This window comes from Emydura macquarii, unplaced genomic scaffold (genome assembly GCF_026122565.2).
Source record: "Emydura macquarii macquarii isolate MOO-44397 ecotype Brisbane River unplaced genomic scaffold, CSIRO-AGI_Emac_v2 contig_3506, whole genome shotgun sequence".
Taxonomy (NCBI): Eukaryota; Metazoa; Chordata; order Testudines; family Chelidae; genus Emydura; species Emydura macquarii.
In genome coordinates this window covers 3779089-3803779 of record NW_027133643.1, presented here as the reverse complement: position 1 = coordinate 3803779, position 24691 = coordinate 3779089, and the positions used below count along the sequence as shown (strand labels likewise).

General features: G+C 41.4%; 2 protein-coding genes across 3 annotated transcripts in view; one reads left to right on the top strand and one right to left on the bottom strand.

Annotated features, from left to right (window-relative positions):
* NRDC (nardilysin convertase) overlaps positions 1-11647 on the top strand; it is a 44609-nt gene extending 32962 nt beyond the window's left edge. Inside the window, exons 21-31 of the mRNA XM_067535453.1 lie at positions 609-736; positions 2804-2966; positions 4192-4223; positions 4562-4700; positions 5317-5364; positions 6170-6222; positions 7091-7174; positions 9309-9399; positions 9757-9873; positions 10321-10410; positions 10769-11647. Coding sequence (XP_067391554.1) covers positions 609-736; positions 2804-2966; positions 4192-4223; positions 4562-4700; positions 5317-5364; positions 6170-6222; positions 7091-7174; positions 9309-9399; positions 9757-9873; positions 10321-10410; positions 10769-10966 — 1143 coding nt within the window. The 3' untranslated portion in view covers positions 10967-11647. The remainder of the gene's footprint in view (positions 1-608; positions 737-2803; positions 2967-4191; positions 4224-4561; positions 4701-5316; positions 5365-6169; positions 6223-7090; positions 7175-9308; positions 9400-9756; positions 9874-10320; positions 10411-10768) is intronic.
* Positions 11648-12689: 1042 nt separating this feature from the next.
* OSBPL9 (oxysterol binding protein like 9) overlaps positions 12690-24691 on the bottom strand; it is a 124913-nt gene continuing 112911 nt past the window's right edge. For both annotated transcript variants that reach the window (XM_067535455.1, XM_067535454.1), the window contains 10 exons: positions 18333-18418; positions 17879-18053; positions 16655-16739; positions 16262-16372; positions 15759-15822; positions 15520-15660; positions 14500-14578; positions 13896-13987; positions 13508-13643; positions 12690-13396 (listed from right to left, as the gene is read on the bottom strand). In XM_067535455.1, the coding sequence (XP_067391556.1) occupies positions 13322-13396; positions 13508-13643; positions 13896-13987; positions 14500-14578; positions 15520-15660; positions 15759-15822; positions 16262-16372; positions 16655-16739; positions 17879-18053; positions 18333-18418 (1044 nt within the window). In that variant the 3' untranslated portion in view covers positions 12690-13321. The remainder of the gene's footprint in view (positions 13397-13507; positions 13644-13895; positions 13988-14499; positions 14579-15519; positions 15661-15758; positions 15823-16261; positions 16373-16654; positions 16740-17878; positions 18054-18332; positions 18419-24691) is intronic.

The following is a 24691-nucleotide window of genomic DNA, read 5'->3' as shown; positions in this document are numbered from 1 at the left end:
GAGAATCGAGGCTCTGATCAGTGCTGTCTCCTACAACTTTGTACACATTCTCAACTTCCATTAATAAACAACATTTTAAAAACACATTCTCTTTTCACATTGAGGAGATACCAAATGTTCTGCTGCCTTATTAAAGGTGACCTGCAAAGGAGGGTAATGGACTTGTGCAACCCACCCCCCATGTGCATGCGTACACAAGATTTGTTTGTCTTGTCCTTTACTTCAGAAATATCAGGAATACTGAGTCTTGTCCTTTGTCTTTCTGGGGGATCAGAGAACTGGAATGGGGCTTTTTGTAGCCTTCCATTGAAGGGGTTGTATTGTTGAATGTTTCACAAGGAGAGCGTTTTCCAACTGTTTAAAATGCCTGATAATCAGAATCGATTCTGGAGATTTAAACATTCTGACTCAATACTTCTTCCCTTCTGACTTGCTCTGGTTTTTTGTGATGTCACCCTACTAATTCTCTAGTTACCCAAAAAATAGAGAAGGTTTGAATTTCTATTGCAGAAAAAATGGTCTAGAATTCACATTTGTCCTCTTCAGCAGATAATGTTCTCCTATATGGAAAAAACAGTTCAGAAAATAATAATTTATTTTCTTTCCAGCTGCTGTTTCAGCTCATCATTGACCACTTGTCTGACTTCAGTTTTACTCCAGCAGTTTTTGAGATGATAACAGAGCAGCTAAAAAAGACCTATTTTAATATCCTCATCAAACCAGAAACCCTGGCCAAGTGAGTATCTGTGTGGAAGTTAAATGGATGAGCTTTCACTGGGTTAGGTGGAGGTACAGGTAGAGTGGAGTCTTCTCTGCTTTAATTATATTGTCATGATAAAACGTTATAGCAGCTGCAGGAGTTCCCTGTTACAAGGATAAATAATTATGCAGTATTCTGCATGGTCAGTGAATGAAATGAATCTTGGTGTCTTCAAGACTAGAGCACAGAATTTAAATGGTAACATTCTGCTTTATGATGAGTGCAGGTGCAGTTGATTAGATGACAGGTATTTTTTTCATTCATACAAGAGTGTGTAGTGAGCAAATTACAAACCAACAGAAATCAGTATTAAATTCCTGTCATGCCATCTAATAAACAAGAGAGGATGGCTTGAGTGAGTGGAGAAGGAGAGATGTGATTTGAGACCAGTAGAATTAGTCAAGTCAGAGCTAATTTTACATACTAATATTAAAGGAAGTTGCAAATCTATTTCAATGGTGAGGGGGATTTATTCCAGGCTTGATATTGCTGACATGCAAGGTGGGGCAGTGCTGGCTTCAGCCCTTTTTGGCAGGACCCTATAACAACTGTCTTGTCCTGATTCATTGCAGGGTGTGCCATCCCCATCACATTGGACGCTCTTTAATAAGTGAAGATGTTTCTTAATTGAGTTTTCATACAGCTAACATTATTGTGTAAAATAACTATCACAGGCTTAAAGTCCAAACCCGGAAGTCTACACAGCAATGAAACAGCCTGGCAGTCTGAACCCCGCAAGCCCAGGTTGAAGCATAGGCCAGCCCTGAGTATCTAGTTGCTGTGTAGACATACCCAGAGGGTCACAGCTAAATACAAGGCCTAAGAGATAAGTATAGCATAAGTAGTTGGCACATATTCTAAGGCATTGGTTCTCAATCAGGGCTGTGCACACCCCAGGAGTATGCAGAGGTCTTCCAGGGGGTATGCCATCTCATTTAGATATTTTCTAGTTTTACAACAGACTACATGAAAAGCATTAGCTAATTCAGTACAAACTAAATTTCATACAGACAATGAGTGGTTTATACTTCTCTATATACTATATCAATGTTTCTCAACCTGGGGGGTTGCGATTTATTTTATAATTATATGGTAAAAATGAGGAAGTAAGCAATTTTTCAGTAATAGTGTGCTGTGACACTTGTATTTTGAGAGCATTTTGACACTTCGAGAGAGTTTAATGGACGGAGGTGATTCTTGAAGTTTTGTGATAGAAATCTGAGGGATTTTGTCCTCTGTGCAGAGGATGAAAATATTATCACTGTATCTCAGGTATATCATTGGTTTCGTGGTGCATTTGCCCAGTAATTCTTTTGTCTGTAACCCACTAACCCCCCTTTTTGGTCCTATGACTACTGGGGTGTTAATGGGCCACTTTATCTTGCCTGGTGTCTTAGAATACATGCTAACTACTTATGGTAACTATCTGTATGGTCTTGTATGTAGCTGTGACACTGTGTATGCCTTTCCCAGAGCTGAGGAAGACCTCTGTGTAGCTTGAAAGCTTCTCTATCATCAACATAAGTTGGTCCAGTAAAAGACATTACTTCTCTCACCTTGTCTCTCTAATATCCTGGGACCAACATGACTACAACACAGCATACTTCTCTTTTTTTAAATAGCCTATATTATCATATGCAGCCCTGCTTCTGGTAGATCATGTTGTGAACCACTTAGAGTTGTTTCAGTAATATGTTAAACCTCCTGCAGTGGGAAAAAAACACATATCCGTGACCTAGGGAAGAAAGGGTAGTTTGCACATTGCAACAAACCCTGACAAAAGCAGTTTAAAGAGGTTATTGTGGGAAACAGCCTTTATATCTACCCCAAGGACAGCCCAAAGCAGTTGGGCCACAGGGATGAGGTATTTTTGAGCTGAGGCAGGGCTGAAGTCCTAGGGCAGACTGATCAGTACTTGGTATTTCTAGTTAAGATTAGCTGAAATTATGCTTGTTACAGACCTTGAGTATAAGAAATTAAGGGTTCTTAATGCCTGTTGGACAACATGTTCTGAATTAAATAATTTTTCTCTTGTTGTTACAGAAATGTGCGTCTCTTAATTTTGGAGCATGGCAGATGGTCTATGATAGATAAATATGAGACATTAATGAAGGGTCTTTCCATCGAGTCTCTCTCATCCTTCGTTAAGGCTTTCAAATCACAGCTCTTCGTAGAAGGTCTTGTACAAGGAAACTTCACAAGCAGAGTGAGTCTATCCTCCACAGTTGGAGCACACACTCTTTTTAATTTAGGAAGTGATTAAATACGGCCCAAACCCTGTTTCACCAGCCTATGGCTTTGTCTGCATTGGCACATAGGTGCACTCCTTCAACACCATGGGACAGCTAATATGGAATTGGCCAGTGATTTTTATCCCTGTATTGTCTAAACACCCTCAGTAATATTTACCCCCAGGTATAGATGACATGGTGATTTAAACACTTCAGTGCTGGTGCAGCTGTGGAAGAGTTCCCTAAAACTGCCAGTGCAGATACAGCTTGTGTGGCAAGATGTTATGCCTGTGTCTCTAGGGCCCAATACCACCATTGTTACTCTCTCACAACTGCTATTGATGTCAATGAGGACTTTTTCCTGAGGACTGACCTAGTCTAGCAGGCTTTTTAAAACTTGGATTCGGGCCTATCCAGGCAGTGTCACAAATGTGTGGCCACTGAGGAACAAACCTGCTGTCTTCACTTTGTACCCATTAGTTTGTCCTTGGTTTGTCACACCTTTTGGGAAATTCATTGTATTGGTGGGGGTACGCATTCTTGTAATGATAAATGTAGCCATATGGGCTGGTAGATAGTAGGGGAAGCTGAGGTTTAACCAGGGTTTTTATGGAGTCTTTATTTGCAATGTATTTTGTACTGAATGCTGTAGTTTGAGTTAAATAAATTTCGGGACCCTGGATGCCCTGCAGTAACACTGTGAGATCCTGCAGCACTTACCATAAGCTCTGCTGTTTCTCTCATTTGCTGGCACTGCCTCTCAGCAGGTGCCCAACCTGCTCCTACTTAGCATTCCCACTTACCTAGTGCTCCCTTTTGTGCATATCCATTGCCACTAACATCTGTTAGCAGATCCTCTGTAAGCCATTTCTTCCAGTTAGTTTCCTCTTTCCTGGCATCCACATTGCCCTTGCTGAGAGGCTGCAAACTCCCAAGGAAGAGACTGTATTGGAGATTTGTTTCCTTGCACAGTGTAACAGACCATGCTGTACGGTCATATTGTAGGGGAGGGAGTGACTTGGTGCTGGGTTAAAATGGTGCTCTGGCCAAAATGCTATAATGTAGGCAAGGCTGGAGAGGATTGGGCTGTGTTGGCTGGTTCCTTTCTGGATGGCTGTAGTATATATTGGGGCAGATAGATACCTAAAGGGCTGATAATGCCATTCTCCAAAGTAAAACTTTTTATGCTCTATCTCTTAGGAATCAAAGGATTTTCTAAATTATGTTGTTCAGTGAGTATTTCTCTTTGACTTTTTCACCTTTTACAAAGCTATGAACCTTGGTTAACTTATTATTTTTGGTGGGGATGGGAAAGAATATTGAAAACAGCTGGAATTTCCTTTTTTCTGAAAAAGTGTAATAACTACATTATCACTATTTTCTGAGAATCTTCTGGTTTTGGTGTTGAGATTTGATGGCAATTAAAGTAAGAAGTTTTAGTTTGTGGGTGGGGGAGGGGATTGGTGCTAATTTGATTTGAGGCATCTGGAGTATGAACATTTGGTTCTTGGTTTTGGTTTAAGGAATGGGAAGGTAAGTATTTGACACTCTTGCTGTTTGGACTCTTTAGAAAGCTGCAGTTTTTTCCCCTACTGCACCCATGTCCTGTTCAATTTCGGGTGGTAGACCTGCCAAACACACACCTACTCTGCAAGGTGAAAGCTCTTAACAAAGGTGATGCCAACTCTGAAGTGACAGTCTATTATCAGGTAGTGTATTAAACATTTTTAGTATACTCCTTTATTTTCTTTGTGGCTACTGCTGTTGTTTGTTATGCTGATGGCTCTCCTAATTTAGACTGCATAACAATTCTTTGACCGTTATTTTCTAGAATGTCCTGAATTCTAGTGATCCTATAAACAGAATCCCCATGAGCAAAGGCCCAAGTTACTAAAACCTTCTTAATGAAGTTCTAGTCTGTACTGTGTGTGAGTTCTAAATCTATTATTATACCTTGTGCACACGTTCCATCCTCTTCCAGCTTAGTATTGCCTTCCTCCCTCATTTTTTCTCCCCCAGATTGTGCCTTCTTCTGCTGCCTCCCTGTTATTTGATTACCTTGAAATTGTCCTTCCACCTATACAATGATCACTGTCCTGTGAACAGACCTGTCTTTCGCTCGGGGTTGGTTTGAGAGCACATTGGAGGCTGGAAAGTCTGATTTCTTTTTGTTGCAAATTGCATTGTATACTTAATGCTGAAATCCATCCTGAACGGTCTTCTCTCTTAAAGAGGCCATTCTAGTGACTTGGACCATAGTTCTTCTTTCCTTGAGAAAACTCCTAAACTGGTTTCAATTAATGTTTGGGTTTTTTTTTCTTTTAGTCTGGGGCTAGGAGTTTAAGAGAATACACCCTTATGGAGCTGCTTGTGGTAAGTTTTTGCTCCTTTCCTAACAAATCATGAGTGCTTATTAACATGCACCCCCAGAAGCAGCACTTCTGTCCTGCCTCTGGCATTGTTTGCCTTGAAAACAATGGCTGGTATCAAGACAAATGCCACAGATGTAAATGAAACAAGGTGAGTTACATACATGGCTGTCGCCTGCTCTGATTAGCCTTTTACTTACTTGCTTTCTGGATTTTGGGGATACCACTGTGTGTGGTAAACTGATACCAGGACAGCCCAAATGAGCTGTTTCACTCAGGAACTGAATGAAATGAGCTTGCTTCCTGTAAAACACTAAGGTAGCTGAAGATCAGGATCTCTAGTACTACAGTTACAAGAGTATAGTTTTAAAACACACACCCACTGATTCCTTTCTGGGGCAGGTGGAAAATCCGTTGAGGCGTAGGGCTTGTCTTCACATATGGTACTGCAGCAGCACAGCTGTAATGTTTCAGTGAAGACGCTATTATGCTAGGGGGAGAGCTTCTGTTGGCATAGTTAATCCACCTTCCCTAGAACCAGTAGCTGTGACAAGGGAAAAAGCACTCCTGTTGCCAGTCCTGTCTACACTGGGAGTTAGATTGTTAGATGTTGCTCGGGGGTATACATTTTTCATACCCAAGTGATGTAGTTGTACTAATTTAAGTTGATAGTGTAGACCTGGCCTTAAGTGTCTTTCCACTGTTTCTCATTTTTTATCTTTGCTCATGCTTTTGTACCCAGCCTAAACTAAAGCTGCTGTTGCTGTAAGTAGGAATATCTTCTGACTGAACTCCATGCTGTATTTCAGATGCACATGGAAGAGCCTTGCTTTGACTTCCTGCGAACCAAGCAAACCCTTGGGTAAGTTCACTGTCTTAGGGCACTGCTTCTGTTCAGCTTCTTTATCGTACTTGAGTCCTGTGTACTATGTTACTGTGGAAAGTCCATGCTCCATGGTGGCTAACTCCTAGCATAGTGTGTTTCAAAGTACAGTGTAACATACCACAACCAAACCAAGCAGCATTCTTTGATACTATCTTTAACTTCATTGCTTTGGTGCCTTAAAAAAATGGCAAGGTTATGCCCAGGAAAGCTGCTGTAAACTGGTCAAGTTACTGGCAGAAAAAATAGTTGGGGTCAGCAAGGTTTTGCCATCCAGGTAAGAGTCCATAACCAGTAGTTAATGTAATTTGTCTAAGAGAAGACTCTCCCTTTAGCTTAGTGATCAGTACTGACTTGGGCTGTGGAGCTAGACTTCCTCAAAAATAACACCCCTCCCCACCTCCAAAGTAGCCACTTCTATAGCTTTCCCCATAGCATTTATACGAGGGGTCTGCTGAGCTGGAATTAACTTCTGTCACAACTGCAGGCGCAGCCCCCTCTGTTTAAGCCCTTTCATGTGAATTAAGAGATTTCAGTAACCCTGACTATACAGTAATTGTTCTAGGGGGGTTCTTTCAATTTCACAGAGGTGGGTTGCAGGATTTCTCAGAACACAAGTACTCACTTAGCTAAGCCTGTCTGCTAAGCATCTTAAGTGAACTAAAAAAGGATTTGCTGAACAAGAAAAGGCCAAGACCACTTGATGCTAGAGATTTGATTTGTTGTTCCAGAGGGAATCTTTTGAGTTGATAGACATAAGGTTTTAGCAAAGAGATGTGAAGGAATTGACAATAATAGCTATGGATGGTATATGTAAAATGTCTTTACTTTCTCCTTTTGGTTTAAGCTACCACGTGTACCCTACTTGTAGAAATACATCTGGGATCCTTGGATTCTCTGTTACCGTAGCAACACAAGCAACAAAGTACAAGTAAGTCTCTTACTAATTTAAGAGGGATTGGACTGCATGTTAATGATTCCATCTTGGGGCCCTTGGAATTTTGTGGTTCTTCATTGCTGACCTCTGCAGATCTCAGCAGTGGCTCCTTACAACCTGGCCAAGCGGACTATCAAGGTTTCCTGGAAGGTTAACAGAGCACAAACAGAGGAAGCAAATTCCAGAGATGAGGCGGTCCTCCTCTGCTGAGCACTCTACCTGTGTACTAGCTTCCCAATATTCAGAGCTAAGGGCTGTCTGAGAGCATCCCTGATTGACTCAACTGTTAAGATGGAATAGATGCTTTTTCCTAAATTCAGAAATTAGACCAAAAGTCTGATTCAGCAAATAGGGCTTTATATAACACACTATTTTGCAATGCAACCAAGAACTAAGTGGAAGCCAATGGAGTTAGGTGTATAATGTTCCATACAAGAAACCTGGCTTAGCAAGTGGGATTACAGCACTCCGCCCTGTAGCTGAAGCTTTCGTATGTAGCACCAAACATATGATGATGATCTAGATCCTGATTCAGGATAGTAGTTAAGTGTAGGACTTAACTTTAAGCATGTGCTTATGTGTATTGCTGAATTGAGACGATAAAGGTGTGGCATGGATAATTGGTGAGCTCCATGTCTGAGGAGAGGTCACAACTCCTTGCCAGGAAAAAGCGAAGCAGCACTCCAAATCAGAAGTCAGACGAGGATGAAGGGATTGATACTAAGACTGGTTTGATAGTGCTGTTGCTAGGAGTAACAGAAACATTTCTCTATTTTGATCCTCTCATTGTTTTTATGGATACTAATGTATAGGAGAAAAGCTCTTGAAGAATTTAAATGCTGCTATAAAGGAGGATTTATTTATGGTGATACAAGAGGAAATAAAAAGTAAATAGAATGTGAAGAAGACATGAAAAGATGTAGCTTGAATATAGAGAAAATCATTCTGGGCATGAGATATATTTGGCTGTGAAATAATATCCTAAGAAAAGTGGTGGAACCGCTGTTGTTTTGTGTAGTTTAGTTTTAAATGAACTACACACCAGAGAACGTATGATAGGGAACAATTCTAGAGTAATGGAGATGGACTGTGGATGGACTTAATAGATCTTAGATTAATAGGAAATAAAAAGAACAGTTGAAACAAGTTATCCTAGGCCCTGGTCTACACTTACCTGGAGATTTGGCGGCAGTCGATGGGAGTTACGCAAACTACGCAGAGTAGCTCGCGTAACTCACGTTGACTGCTCTGCTTCCCTTCTGCACGCTGTCTACTCTGCGGTGTTCCTGTCGACACAGTGCTACACTAGTTGAGGGGGTGGTTTACTAGCGTCGACTTCCTGATCGATTGAGCAGTCAGTGAAGACCCGTTCAGTCGATCCAGAAAGATCGATCTGGCAGCAGCAAATTTACAACTACAGGTAGCTTTAACTGAACAAAACAAATCTAGTCTCAGATACTGGAGTCCTTCATTGATTAGCTTATTCTTAAGGAGCAGTTTGGCTCTGAAAAGGAACTCTTAAAAAAAGATACTCTTGGTTTAAGATTGTTTCCTTTTGTGTGATTCTTTGTCTAGTGACAACTGAATTTGAGTGGCCCTAGTATAGTGCAGCTGGATACATCCATGTTTAGAAACTGCCAGCATTGAGGGCTTGTTTTACAGGCTGTTGAGCTGGCCCAACAGGATGAGAGGAGCTGCATATTAATATTCTATCTCAATAGTCACGGCAGCTGGTAACAGCTGTCATTCTTATCTCATATGCTTCTCTCTCCCCATTGGGTGTAGGACTATTTTTGGTAGTACTGTGTCTGCCTTGATGTTGAATCAGACATTTAATATTCTCGTTTGATACAGCAGTAGCATGCTTTCAAGTTCTTTCCTGGCTAGCTTTACCTTATTTCTCAAGGACTGGAAGAAACAAAATGGAAACATCTTCACATTACATGCATCTCAGCAAGGAAGGGGATATTTTCTATTAACTGAAAGGGGGGAAAATACTTTGACCTAAGTGTATAGTTCCTCAGACTATGCAGTGCTGTTGATGTTAGTTTCCAAATTTAAAACTACAGACTTCCCCCACTTATTGCTGTTTTTTTTTTTTTTTCCCCCTACCACTTATTTTTTCCAGCTCTGAATTGGTTGACAAGAAGATAGAAGATTTTCTTTCTTTCTTTGAAGAAAAAATCAAGCATTTAACTGAAGATGCATTCAGCACACAGGTAAAGGGAACAGGTGACCAAACTAATTGTTAAACAGAACAGTCTGTTTGTTTGGAAAAAGTGGAGATATTCAGATACATTAATAGCCACAATGCACACTGGCATTTGAATTTAAACACAGGACAGATTTTTCCCTTTTGTGAATTTTTACCATCCCATTCCCCCAATCTATAATGGAGCTTTCAATGTTTTCTGGAGCTTTCCTTAGCACACCTACAACCTCATACAGTGGATGCTAGGACTGTTTGTATGCCAGATGTAGGTTGAGGCACATTAAATTTAGTACAAGTTCAACATTTTGCTTTGAAGTAGAATCCTCTCTTTTAAGAGAAATAGTAAGTGGGGGTTTTTGTGCAGGTCACAGCTCTAATAAAGCTTAAAGAATGTGAAGATTCCCATCTTGGAGAAGAAGTGGATAGGAACTGGAATGAAGTGGTGACTCAGCAGTATCTGTTTGACAGGCTTGCCCGTGAGGTAGTACATTTTAATTATTATAAATAGTTTCTTGAATAACAGTTTTAACTTCTTCCTGCTAGGTGTTTTAAATCACTAAACACCACCCCTTCAAATGTATGTTTGTGGTAGGCTCCATGTACATAATAGCCATGGGCCCCAATCCTTGAGGGCCCCAGAGTTTTACAAGATTTGAAGGTATTGTGCTGGGAGTGAACTCCATAAAGAAATTAATGTTGACACTTAAAACAGCTTGTAACTCACTTTTTTCCCAGAGGTTGTGTAAACTCACAGAAACTCCATTTAAGCATCTGCTAGGGGTTTCAATCACAAACTGTTGCTTTCAAGGCTTATACATTTGGTTGCAAATAGTTGCTGTGGCCTGGGTATGTTCAAAAGGCTATTAGAATGCTTTTGATATTAGCGCAGTGTATAGCAGTTTGAAAAGTGTGCTCTTATGGATTTTAGATTGAAGCTCTGAAATCACTTACCAAAGCAGACCTGGTGGACTGGTTCCAAGCTCATAGAGGCAGGGAGAGCAAAGTGCTCAGTGTACATGTGAGTATAGATGCCTTGTCCCTATCTTTAAATTTGTCTTGCACCCATGTCCTATCACCTTCTTTTTAGAAAGACTTCAGCAAGACTTCCAACAGCATTTTTAGATCCTAATTCTCTTGTAACTAGTTAACTGGAACATACCAATTCCTGTGACTGCCATCTCAGGCATACATTTTCTGAATTTTTTCTCCTACTGTTGAACTCTGAAAGTTGCAGGAAAAAATTACAGCTTGTATATAATCTTTCATTATCAAACTTTGATGGGAGACAATTAAAACAAACTAATTTTTTAATGACTGGATTTTGAAACCTTAATCTTCCTGACTTCTTGGTAACAATCTGGCCTTTGGCTTTTCAGGTGGTTGGATTTGGAAAGCATGAAGGAGATGCAGAAGTACCAGCTGTCTCAGATGTTCAGAACTCCTCATGTGGGGAAATACCTCAACTAACTTTCTTACCTCCTTCCTCCTTGATGACTAACACCACTTCCATCAAGGACATCAAAGCTTACACATCAGCTCTGAATGTTCTTCCTTACCATAAAATATTAAAATAAATTTGCCATCCTGCCCTGCAGTAGTGTGTAATTTGAGTTTACTGTTTGAGAGCTACAAATCATTTAGTGTCACCAAACTAATGTGTAACATCATCCCTTAGTTTTTAAAGCTAACCTGTCTTACTCCTTACCCTCTTTTTGAAAGCTGAAATAATATTTTTTAGAGCTGTTACAAGGAAAATATACCTGACCTAAAACACTTGCCTATTCTTCAGTAGCCTTTTGCCTTTATTCTAACACTAAATCAACTAGAAGGACAAGAGGCTATTTTCTGTAACTAACTGCATGGTGCTAAATCCTCAAGTTACACAAGCCCATCCATTTAAAAGTTTAGCATTCAAACTGAACCAGTTGTAAGTGTGCAATAATTACTGAAGGAATTGATTAGTTTTCACTATACAGTTACACTGCATACTCCTATAACAAATGTATTTAAATAAAAATGTTGTCTATTTTCTATCCAGGGTGCTGTATATAAGGTCTCATCACCTTTTAGATCTATTACTGCTCGTTGTAGTGAATGGGCCACTTAAATCTTGTCTTTGTGGTAGTTACAAACTATGCTTTATTTTAACTCTGATCTTAAACACAGGTATTTAAATTTCATCATTAGCACTAACTCTGGTAGTAGTTACTGATTTTTTTCCCCTCTACTAAAGCATTAAATGGAGTTTCTCACAATTACAGCCTAAACCTACCACTATCAATTATAGCAGGATTAGCAGTCATCTGGTCCCACTGCCTAATAGCCCTTAGCCTAGTGATGGGCATTCCTCAGGCATTGAAGTGAATTTTATTTATCAGTGCTTGCAAGAATGCACATTTACTGCTACAGAGCAAACTGCAACAGCCTCAGTTGAAAATTTCACTTTGTCTTCCCCAGAACAAGAATTAATGACTTATTACCACTCCTCCCTACACTAGGTAGGACAAACGAAGCCATGGAAGGAAGTTAGTCTTCCTTAGCAGCCAGGAGGGAAAAATCTCCAGCATCATAAATCAGGTTGAAAGGGAAATCCAAGACTAGTGCTACAAAAAGATAGTTACTTTGTCACAGAAGAGCTGCTCTTTTGCTGAGGGATTGGCCTTTCTAAAGCTTTACCAGTTCCTGTTAGGTTTTTAGTAACTTTCAAGCCTTAATATAACACTGTCTAGGAGTGTTAACTGTTTGTTCAGACAAAGGGGACACATCATCTGACTAGATACTATACGATAACCAACTAGTAGTTTTCCCCACCAGGCAGGAGTTGTTTCTGCAAAGATTAAATAGTATAGTAAACTCACTCAAGCAGTGTTTGCAAAAATTTTAAGAGCATCTCTGGCTACTGGAAAGCAAGGGCAGGGCCTGATTCCAGAAAAATCTTGTTACATGTGCTAGGCTGGGTTCACCAGTCCCTCCCTTTCTCTGCAAACTCAACAGCAAGGGCATAGGGTGAGAATACTGATTCACAGATTTTACTGCAGCTCAAGTTAAATAAAGTGCTTTTGAAAGTTTTACTCAGTATCACTTAAAATGACTTGAGCACCTATATCCCATTTCAAAAGTGACAAACCCATGAAAAGTGTAAACACGTTAGAAAAGTGTACCTGATTTTCATAGTGATACTAATTTTTCCACTATATTTTTTTCATATACAGAGCATTGGAAAGTAACTAACTTGATCATAAGTTTCAAAACAGTCTTGCTGTAAAAGTTTATTATGAAATAAAAACAAATCCATAAGAAGTTTGAAAAATCTATTTTATGAAGCTTTAAGATGCACTGAGTATTTCAATTGTGGTCTATAGTTACATTTTAATCTCAAATAAAAAAAACAAAGTTTTTGGTGAGACAGATGCCAAAAGATTTGATTTTTATCATACAGGTGGAAGATAACATTTATGTAGATTTCTAAAACTGTCCAATCAAAGGAATATTTACACATCAAAAACATTAACTGGATTTAATTAAGTGAAGTCTTGCATTTTTATATATGTTTATATAGATAGAGAGAGACAGACCGACCGACCCCTGGAATATTATGCAACTGATACCAACTGTGTCCTTTACAGTGGCTATACAGAGTAGACTTCCCCTGGGTTAGGCCCAGGTTTTGATGCTTCTCAAGCATGGGTGAGGGCTCAGACATCATGTCTTTGAAGCAGTAAAGTCCAAAGCTACTAGGTGACTGTCAAATAGTTAAGACTTTAATTGTTCATCTGCATTATTCAATTCAGTATCCCTGAGATAGGAACCACTGTAACTGGAGGGGGACAGGATCACCAAAATAAAGTACGTGATAAATTATGAATATCTTGGTATCAGATGTAAAATTCACTAAGCCAAGGCCTGATGTTCTAGGTTTTTATAACCACTCAATATTTAGTGGCAGCAAGTCGTTTCAATAGTGGTTCATCATAAACCCAACATTCTCCATCTTCATGGAATAACTAGAAGAAAATAATGGGATAATTAAATTGTTTTTATGGAAAAGAATGAAGTAAAACAGGTAGCTGAAAGGGAAAAGCCTTTCAGGTTTACATGGTTTGAATAAAGCTCACCCTTGTTTCCCATGATGTCTCCGCCTCCTTTCTGGCTCTAGCTTCGGCTCTTTGTCTTTCTTCTAATCGGTGCTTTGCTTCCGTGGCTGTATCAATGTCTCTGATTTTCAAGTTGTAAGTTACATCTTTCCATAGGCTAAAGAAAGAGGCTGTTATTTTTACAGGTTGATCTATGGAAGGAAGCAGTACTACAAGCTGATTGTTACTGAATCCTCTCGCTATAAGTAAGTCTGTAACATTGCTGCACCTAAACTAAGAAGGAATTCTGAGGTATAAGTTCAGGTTTTTGTACTTTCTAATCAGTTTTTACAGAAATTCTATTTCTAAAAAATCCTCAGATATAAACTAGATATGAAGCAGTCATTTGGTGCTTTAATGAAACTCTTACCAGCGGGATTCATATTCCTCTTGGTCTTCCAGTTTCCTTACTTTCTTCTTAATTATAGGCATTTTCTTAGTATCTATAAAGACCACACTTTCCTAAAGAGAGAAGTTATTCTGCTGGTAATTTGTTTAAAAACAAAGAAAAATTATTTAAATGTTTAGTCTAGGCTTTGTTTTTATGTATACACAGATTTCCTGGCAGAGAACACACCCAGGTCTGTTTCTTTGTTTTTCTTATACAGTTCTGTAGCAAAAAAGTTTACAGAGTTCAGCACCTTCAGAATAATTTTAATCCAGTGTGAAAACAATAATTCAACACCTATGCAGCTTCACAGGTGCATTTTCACTACCATGCTTTTAAAACCTCAACTCCTGAAGTAAAGGAGTACAAGGTGCTCCACTCTTCACATTACTACACCTTAGACTTTACTGAATGCCATCATTTACAAGAAGGAGGAGTGAAACTTCTACAGTAGCCCCTGGGAAACAAAGTTAGTCTTTTCCATCCATAAATGCACATACAAAATGCAATGGCACGCTCTAATCTGCCAGCAACACAAATACCTGAACACAATTTGATAGAGTAAAAACAAGGTAAGTTGCATTACCCCTGTTGCATATTTTGCATACATGACACCATTCCATTCACCTTCAATGGAGCAGAAGGATTTCTTATCATTAGGAGAACTAAACAGAAGGAGAAGTAAAATAGTTAAGTTCATTATTGCACTAGAGTAGTACTGAACAATTCCATTCAGGATCAGGTCTTTGTTGTCCTAGGTACTATACCGATAAGGCAGTCCTTGATCTAAAGAACAAAGTGTCAATGCAGTGTGAAAATGGGGGTGGAAAGAAGGTTTTTGGGTGTAACTGCACAGGTGCAAACCCAAAAGTAGATGGGCTGAACCAGTGTAAAACAGGGTTTGTAGTGGAGCAGAGTGTACTCCAGTGCACATTACCCTAAACTAGACAATCCCTAAATTCAATTCACAAAGCTACAAACAAACACGCTAGGTACTAATTTAACGCTAAGTAAAAGACAAATGCCTGAAGTGAACAATTTACAATCTAATCTAAGATGATGCAACAAATTAGTATGACATAGGATAAGGGAAAATGAAAGTATTAGTGATAGGATCATGTGCACAGACAGTCTCTAACCACAATGAGCCTGAATTTAACTACAAGTCAAAGTTTTATTAGAGTCCAGGTACAAGAGCTCCAGGATAACACTCAGATGCTATTCTACATCAGCAACATTACAGAAAGGATCCTTCTGAAGTGGAACTAAAGCATAAGTGTTTTCCTAATAAAAGTTTTTGCTGCTAGGTATATAAAATATAACTAACTATTCTGGAATATGGGCAGGATCCCTCTATTCTTGCAATAGGGTATGATAGATCTACGTTCAACCAGTTTTCCTTCTACCCTACTGTACATCTTCTGACTTGATATGTCCAGACTAGTCTGGTGGCCCATAACTGGGAACAATGATCGGGATGTAATCTTTTGCTATATAGTTGGAGGTACTGAGTACAGCCATTCAAGTTAGCCTTTCTATGAAAAAGGCCCAACTGTGAACATTTGCACAGAGTGGAGTAGGACTGAAAGAGAAAAAAAAATCTTACAAAATTTCAGCTGTAATTCTGTGCTTCTTTCCTCCATAGAAAGGTTTTGTGTGGAAGATGATGCTAGCATTGTAGCCTGTTTTTGAGCAACTAATACTGCATTCACCACCTAGCTCTATCCATGGCACTGTGAGAATAGATCTGCAATGATAAAACAATTGCACTTTTCAAAAACTAAAACAAGTGGTCACTGCTATCTCAAAAATGTTTAAAGATAAAGAGCTACAACATTTACTTGCCTTCCATAACCATTGGGGAAAGTCAATATATAGTGCTCGTCATAATCTAGGCATGTCACACAACCTGTCAGAAAGAACAAATTACTACTGTACTAATAATCAGCAGCACTTTTAGAGGACGCTTTATATAGAAATCTCAAAGCACTTTACAAAAACACAAGTATTACAAAAATGAAGAGGTTAAAGGCCTGATTTTCAGAGGTGCTAAGCACCCATAATCCCCATTGAAAGCAATGGGAGGTGTGGACATTCAGCACCTCTGAAAAGTGGCTCATTCAAGGACAAGCTGAGTCCATGAAGCACTGGAAATGGATCCTGACCTCTAGCCACTAACAAGACTGTTAAAGCAACTACTTGGTCAAGCCATCAGTGATTTTATTAAGCATGAGTAATACGTTGCAGGAAGTGTGTAGAAATTGCTTTTTCTACACAATTAAAATTGAGTAACATTAATGCTAGAGTTTACCTTTAAGTTATACATACAAACACACACACAGACTTACCTTGCCCTATATTATGAACACCAATAGACATGCCCAAGAATTTTGACTTGGTCCATATGTGAGCATTGAATTGTATTCTCTTGCTAAAACACTCTGCATAAAATGCTGAAACTTAAGGAGAAAACAAGTTGTAAATGTCATGTTGTATTCTAATAATTAGAAGTGCTTTTTACATCCTGATACATTACAGGATATTGTAAGAGAATGGGGGCGAAGAGAAAGAGAATTTGCAGTTTACTTCCCAGGAAAATGGTATAAGGAGAGAGCAAATTTCAGATTGAAAATTCATTGCTAAACAGAAAATATTAATTCAAGGTCAAAACTTCAGAACAGACTTCACTGCTAATCAGTTCCTGTCCAAAAGCATGACACTCCAGTAGCACATCAACTTACTTGGAGGGTGGTGAGAAACCTGCTCTGCTACGAATGTTACACTGTTTTTGGTAACCCAAGGAACTGGTCCCTCTGAAACAGGCTCCTGCAAACAAGTTAAGAGTTGCCTTCATTTGATATAGTACGTAGAGTTTTAAAAAAATATCTGGGACATGGTCCATTGAAGTAGCTTCTAATGGGAACCATCCATCACTTACTACAATTTTAGAATACTAACATGATGCAGCTTCAGTATATTTGTCAGTTTGCTGGTTTGAAGAGGAAATGTTTTCCCCAATTTGATTACAGATACATATAGTATTTGGAAGGTGCTCAGGCACTGCAGTGATGGGACATAAATATCTAGGATAGATGACTTCCAAGTACACACCTTGCTATCTAAAATCCCTACCTTCCCTACCTCTGAGTGAGGTAGGAGGATCTGAGAAACTGGTACTTGTGGGAGCTGAGATGCTGTATTTTAAACTGCTACAGTCTCTTCCTCTAGCAGCAGGAGGGGGTCCTGCTATCTTTGCTCCATACGCACAGATATGGCATTAGAATACTACAGGCTGCTCTTCTCTACCTTGCCCACGCTCTGACTGGACATCAGACAGCATAGACTGGTTTTTCCATTTGTAACCAGAGGAGTGCGGCATTTCATGCCCTTCATCTGACACCCATCTTTGTGCAGAGTGGAGGAGAAAGAGAGATGGTCAGAAACCAAATTCTGCAAATGTCATTTAATCTCAGGATTTGGAAAGATTTTAAAATATGAAATGTTTGTCTTTCAAAATCCTGGGTAAGATTTCTAAGATGAAAATAATTCCAGTTTAGGGTCAAAGGTCACACCTGGTTCCAAGTGATGAGAAAGTCCTGCTAAAGCTGCTGATAACTGTAAGGGACTAGAAAAATGACAATCTGCAATTCTGAAGACCAAGGAATGTATCCTTGGTACTGGAAGAAATTAACACATAACACTTTCTGCATGTCAAAGGGTTCTTAAGAAATTAACTACTGAAATTACATATAGTTTGTAATGTAAGAGACATGAGAAGTCTGCCCTAAAAAAAAAAGGGGGGGGGGGGAGAGAGACACGGGACGACGACATCCATTAGGAAAGGAATCAATATTTTACAAGGTTTGTTTCTGGTACAAAACCCCTGCCATTCTAGTCAGAGATTAAGGGAATTATCAGCACATATTAAAAGCAGTAAAAAACACCACCACCACCACAAAACTAACCGTATTATCTTCATTTTCAATGCTTGGTAATATCCAATGACACCGGAAGATCTCACCCAAAATTGGATTGTAAGGCTTTTTAGCAACAGATCCTTTCCTTCCCGCATGAAAAGCTGAGAGGTACCATCTAACCACTTGAACCATTCGGTCTTTTGGATCCTTTTGGTCACTAATACTAGAGGGGGGGGGGGGGGGGGAAAAGTGTAATTACGAACACTGAAGACACTGCTGTTTGAAACAGGAGTAAGACAAAATTAACACTCTAGTGATTTTTTTGGTTTAAATTCAGATTGAGAAGAGCTTTTTGAAAAATGAAAGGCAGACTAGCTGGTATATAAATGCACTTTGCATAGTTTGGATAAAGACCAAACATTCCTCAAAACAGTAAGCATATACTCTTGAAACTGCAGAAGGCAATATCAGAACTGATTAATACCGTACTTAAATCAAATACCTCACAAATAAGTCCGGATGTGCAAAAAAGTCAGCATACATTTCCAAAAGTGATCTTCTTTCCAGAATAAAAGTTGGGAGAACCACCTGAAAAAAGAATAATACCTCAAAACTCAGAACATTAATATTTTAGTATCTAGAGAACCCCAACTCCACAGCATACATGGCTTTCTGAACTGCATTATTAGCATTCTAAAGTACTTGGAAAATATAAAGCACAATACAAGTGGTGAGTACTATTATTATTGAATGAATATATCTACAAGAAAAGCCCCATTATCCCACAGCTGCTAAATAAATTTCAGTTTTGTGATATTTGTGATGGAATTGCAGCTGCTCTGTAATAACTTAAGAACATTGTATGCTGACCAAGTTTTGGGACGTTTACTGTATGAATGCTGGTTTAGTTTAATGGGGGGGGGGGGGAGGAGGAGGAGGAGGAGGAGGAGCGCTGTAAGGGAAAACAAGCAGAAAGAGAAACAAATGCTCAAGATAAGCCACCCCTCAAGTAAACACTTAAGGGTTGTTAAAAAACAATACCCAAGTTATTAGCTTTGGAAGATTCTACCCTCTGGTTCCAGCCAATTTATAGAATTGGTTTTGTTGAGAAGGGCCAAAACCAGAGAACAAAAGGACTATAGCATTTTAAAACTATCATTCTCTCAAGAGAGGGAGGGGTTGTTTGGAGGAAGCAGGTTGATACACAGAAGCCACTGAAGAAGTTAGGCCTGCATAGATCACAGCCAAGGGATGGTAAGCTATTGAAAAAACAGACATGTAGACTGTTTTAAAACAGCTCTCTAAATGTTTTGTTCCTACAGTTAAAATAAACAATACTTTTGTCTTAAGAAGGTAGTTTTTTCACTAGATACCATTTTCACAGGCCCCCTGAATGAAAGAAAGGTTACCTTACAGTAAATGGAGTTTGAGATGTTTGGTCCATATGGGTATTCACTGAGGGTACTCATGAGCTCCATGTACCTGGGAGCAGAAATTCTTCAATAGCGTCCACTGGTCTGTGCCTGTGCCTCCTCATTCTGCAAACCAAGGGTGTAAGGGGCAGCATGGACCAACTGCCTCTTTATTTCCTACTGTACCCTGAATCACATGAAGATTCGAAGCAGAGGGAAAGGAGGGGTAGGTCATGAATACCCACAGGAACCACACATCTCAAAACAGCGAGAGTCCTGTGGTACCTTAAAGACTAACACATTTATTTGGGCATAAGCTTTCGTGGGCAGAAACCCACTTCGCCGGATGTGGGTAGATATATATACACATGCAAGGATGGGTGAGTTACATTACAAGGAGGGCAAGTGTTATGGATGAGGCCATTCACAACAGTTGATGAGAAGGTGTGAATGTTAAAAGAGGGAACATTATTTTTATAGTAGGCTAGCCACTCCCAGTCTCTATTCAGACCTACTCTGATAGTGTCAAGTTTTTGGTTTTTTTTAAAGTGTCAAACTTTTTTTTCAGTCCACGGCCCCTATTCGCACCAGAGCTTGTACCTCCTGGGAGAGGAACTGCTTGTGAGAGGGACAGGGAAGAGGGGTGAGAAGGAGGGATAGAAGTAAATTGGAGGGTATATCCTGCCGCAATGGTACTTAGGACCCACTTGTTTGATATTATGACTGACCATGCAGGCAAGAAGAAGGAAAGAGTTTGAAAAGAGCAGTTCTGGATCCTTACTCGAGACTGCTACTCCGCACCCAGGCGCACCCTCAAAACTTTTGCCTTCTGCTTGGCAGATAGCAGCTTTAGGATGAATGAGGGGCTGATGAAAACTGGCCTTGACGGTGTCTGTAATTTCTGTTTATCTTTTTGTAGGGCACGCTCCTGGAATTGCTCGAGAAATGGAGCTGATGCTGTGGCCAGAAGTGTTTTCTGGATGCCTGAGGGTGTACAGGCCCAGGGAGCGTAATGTGGCCCTGGAATCCTTGAGCCTGTGTAACTTGGCATCTGACTGGTTTGAGAATAAAGACATGCTGTCAAATGGGAGGTCCTGTATAGACTGCTGGACCTCGGACGACAGGCCAGACAATTGGAGCCATAACGCCCTTCTCATAGACACAGCCGACACCATTGTTCTGGCTGCTGAGCCCGCAGCGTCAGAAGCCACCTGGAGAGAGGCCCTCGCTATCGTTTCCCCTTCTAGGATGGCCTGAAACGCCGACCTTGACACCTGAGGCAGGGAGTTTGCGAACTTCCACACTGAATGCCAGACAAACACATATCTTCCCAACAGTGCCTGTTGGTTCGAAATGCAGAGCTGTAAGCATGCCGTCGAATAAATCTTTTGCCCAAAGAGGTCCAGTTTCTTTGACTCATTTTTTGGGGTTGAGCCTGACTGTCCCTGCCTGTCATGCTCGTTGGCAACAGATACCTCTAACAATCTGGGAGAAAGATGGGAGTATAAGTATTCAAATCCCTTCGCTGGGACATAATACTTTTTCTCTGCCCATTTAGAGGTTGGGGGCAGAGAGGATGGGTTTTGCCACAGGGCCTTCACCAGATTTATGACCCCTTTGTGGACAGGGCGCACCACCCTAGGAGAGGGCTGCCACCGCCAAGATATCAAACAGCAAATTGGTAGGGTCTTTCGTTTCCTCCACCTCTAGACCCAGGCTGGCTGCCACCTGTTTAAGTAGCTCCTGGTGAGCCCTGAAATCATCTTGTGGCACTGTTCTAGATGGGCCCATCACAGCCTCATCTGGAGATAAGGAGGAGGATGCTGGTTGTGGGGGAAGAGGGGTAGGAGGAGGGTATGCGGCCACTCCTCCATGGCATGTGCCTCTTCCAGCAAGATCTTGGTGTCCCCACAGTCTGTGATAAGTCATCAGAATCTGTGGGAGGTCACACTGTTATGACGGAGTGATGCTCTGATGCCTTGGAGACCGACCGGTGCTGGGATGCAGGATCAGCGGGGAACCCTCCACGGGTTCCAAAATTGCCATGGTCCCAACCACTGCGTGGTCAGTCAGGTACCTGGTGGGACGGTGAGAGGGAATCCCGTTGTGGCAGCTGAACGCCCCAAAATCCCATGAGAAGGACCTTCCTCCAGGTCCAATTCCAAAGCAGATGACCACGGTGGTGCCATCCTCACTTCTGGTTCCTTATGGCACTGGGGGTGAGCAGGGCTGCGACTCTCCAGAAAGCCAGTGCCATGGAGTCCTATACTCCCAATCCCTTGAGTGGGACCTAGAGATCAAGGAACAGTGCCAGGAACGTGATGTCCCATGTCGATGCTCTGCCGAACAGTGCCATGGAGCTGGCAAGCTGCCCTCCAAGTTCCGCCTGCTACTGCGCCATGAGAGTCATGGTGCTGTTGTCAACGATGCCGAGGTGTCGAGCCATATGGGGGCACCAACGACACAACATGTAGGTTCGCAGTTGCCTGGAAGACCTCAGGGGTGGATGGGACTACTATGTGCCGGGACCCCCTTCCATTGCCTGGTGTGGGTGGGGGAGCCCGGGGAGGGCTGGGAGTTCTAGGGGGTAAGGGCACCACCGTATTCAACTGTGGAGAACACGGGCAGCCCGCCTCAGATCTCTCCTCATGTTCAACCCCGACTTGCTCCATTGGGGTGGGGAACACCCCCTATCACTGTGGGTCTTCCTGTGCCACTTCTTTGGAGCTGGAAATGGGGAACAGCGCCAGGATGAACCAGTGCAAACGCTGGTGCCAGAGATGCACTTCTTGATGACGACACTGTGCTCTGTGCCGAGTCTGAGTGATCGGGGTCAGATATCTGTCTAAGTGCTGATTCCATGAGAAGGGCCTTTAATCTGAATATCGCAGTCCTTCTTAGTGTGGGGTTTGAAGCGCCTACAAATCCTGCACTTCTCTTTTATATGTTCCTCACCCAGACACTTGAGGCAACTCTGGTGAGGGTTGCTAACCGACAGGTTGAGAAGTGGTTGTGGATGTCTGCGTCGTGATCTTTGTCCTCTCCTTTGAGGTTCATACGGTTTATATTGGGGTTGGAAAGGATATTTGCAGGTGTAGGGCTGAAACCTGTGTTTTCTTTTTGTTCCAGGTGTATATATGCCCAGTGTTCTGAGGGTCACCCTGGAATCTTTCACTGAGTGGAGAACTTCATCCATCTTCTCAGCAAAAAGCTGTATTTTGTCAAAGGGCAGGTCTTCTATTTTTGTCTGCAGCTCCCTCGGAAGACCTGTGGAATGAAGCCAGGAAGCCCCCCTATGCATGACGATAGCTATGGCTGTTATCCTACCCATGGTATCTGTCAAATCTAAAGTGGCCTGCAGGGATGTCTGTGCTGCAAGTTGTCCTTCATTAATAGTTTTTTAAATTGATTTCTTTTAGTGTCTGGGATGCCATTGGTAAATTGTGACAACTTCTCATAAATGTTGTGATATTATTAGATAGGAGTGCTGCATAATTAGAGACCCTCATTAACAAAGTAGAGGATGAGTAGACTTTCCTGCCTAATAAATCAAGACGTTTCCAGTCCTTGTCGTGTGGTGTGGCTTTATAGTTTGTCTGCTTTCCTCTCTGATTAGCAGCATCTACCACAAGTGAGTTTGGAGGTGGGTGAGTGAATAAAAATTCCATCCTCTCGGCTGGAATGTAATATTTCCTATCATTCCTCTTGTTGATAGGAGGAACGGTTGCCAGTGTCATCCGTATATTATTAACAGGTTCCATTAAAGCCTTGTTCATAGGGATTGTGATTTTGGACGGTGTTTCTGTATGCAATATTTTCAGCAACTTGTGGTGAAATTCTGTTATTTTCTCTAGAGGGATCTCCAGATCTTAAGCTACCCTCTTTAAAAGACTGTTGAACTGTTTGGGATCATCGACAATGGTAGGTGCAGGGGGAATCACAGCTTCATCTGGGGAAGATGATGATTCATTTGTGGGAGGAGATGTATCCTGATCCACAGTGAAGCTCTCCGTTTGAGGTTCCTTCCCCGGTTCAGTCACTGTATTTGAAGTTGATGGTCTCACAGATTTTGTGGTGCTGACATGGGAGCTGGTAGGTCTCTCGTATGCTCTCGAATGGGAGGACCAGGCATCCCAGCTATGCCATTGCTCGTGATATGGTATAGGAGGGGCAAACCATGGTGGACCATAGCAGGGATATGGCTTGTGTCCCCTATGGTAGGCATAATCAGGAGGTGGTAGTGAGGGTCTGGAAGGGGAGCAGTGCTCAGACGAGAACTGAGTTTCCTCTGCATCACTATCATCGGCATGGAGGGAGCATACCAGTGAAAATGCCTCATCATGTGCAAAATGTATTGGGGACTCCGGGGTGCCTTCTGATCTTGGAGATGAAGACTGCACAGGTTGTATGTGATGTTGTTTATAGCTCCTTTTACCTGAAGGTGCCGGGGTCGGTGCCGTGGTTTTCCATCGGTTCCATGGTGGTAGTCGGTGCCAAGAATGGTGTAGATACAGTGAGTGGTGAGTCACTAACAGTCGGTGCCCTCCTAATTATCAGTGCCACAGCTGGTACCTTACTGACTATCGGTGCTGCAGCCTGCATATAATCTATTGCCGGTGCTGTGATCAGTGTCGGTTCCGATGTTGGTGCTGATGTGTCTCTTGGCACCGTACTTTTCTTTGGCGTTGCTGAGTCTGGGGGTGCTGAAGTTGGTGTTGACCATCGGTCAGGCAGTTTTGCACTGTGTTTTTATGTGGTGCCATAATGCAGGAGGATAGATTTTGAAAGTCACTTGACTCCTCACCAGGATGTTTTCAGTTCTTAGGTGGCACTGACTGAGTTGTACCTGAGGATCCTTTTGCCTCTTTGGTACTCGGTTTGGGGGATAGCCTCTTAGGTGAATGTTTACTTTCTGCCTCAGAACTAGAAGTGGGGAAGAAGCCCTCTTCTTTGGCGTTCGTTCTGCTTCAGGCTTGTCTGGTCCCGGGTCAGATGAGGGTCTGAAGCTAATTCTAATGGAAAAATCCCTCAATCTCAAGTCCCTGCTGGTCCTTGCTTTGAGATTTTTACAATGTGTACACTTCCGTGGCACATGGGTTTTGCCCAAGCAGCATACACAGAGTGAGTGTCCATCGGACACTGGCATAGCCTCTCTACAAGAGGTACACCTCTCAAAACCAGGGGAACCTGACATATCTTATTACTATAAGCTCCGCTACTCAGAGAAAAGAAAAAAAAAATTTTTTTTTTTTTAAAAAGAACCGATAAGTAACTGACTAAACCAAACTAAACTTATGACTAAACTATACTAATAACGAACTCTAAAAACCATCAATGAGGAAAAAATTTCTGACTGCTGGTAACGCTCCGTCTCGGCTCGTGGATGGTTGAGAAGGAACTGAGGGTGTTGGGCCGCGTGCGTGATAGAAGACACGCCAACGATGCCGCG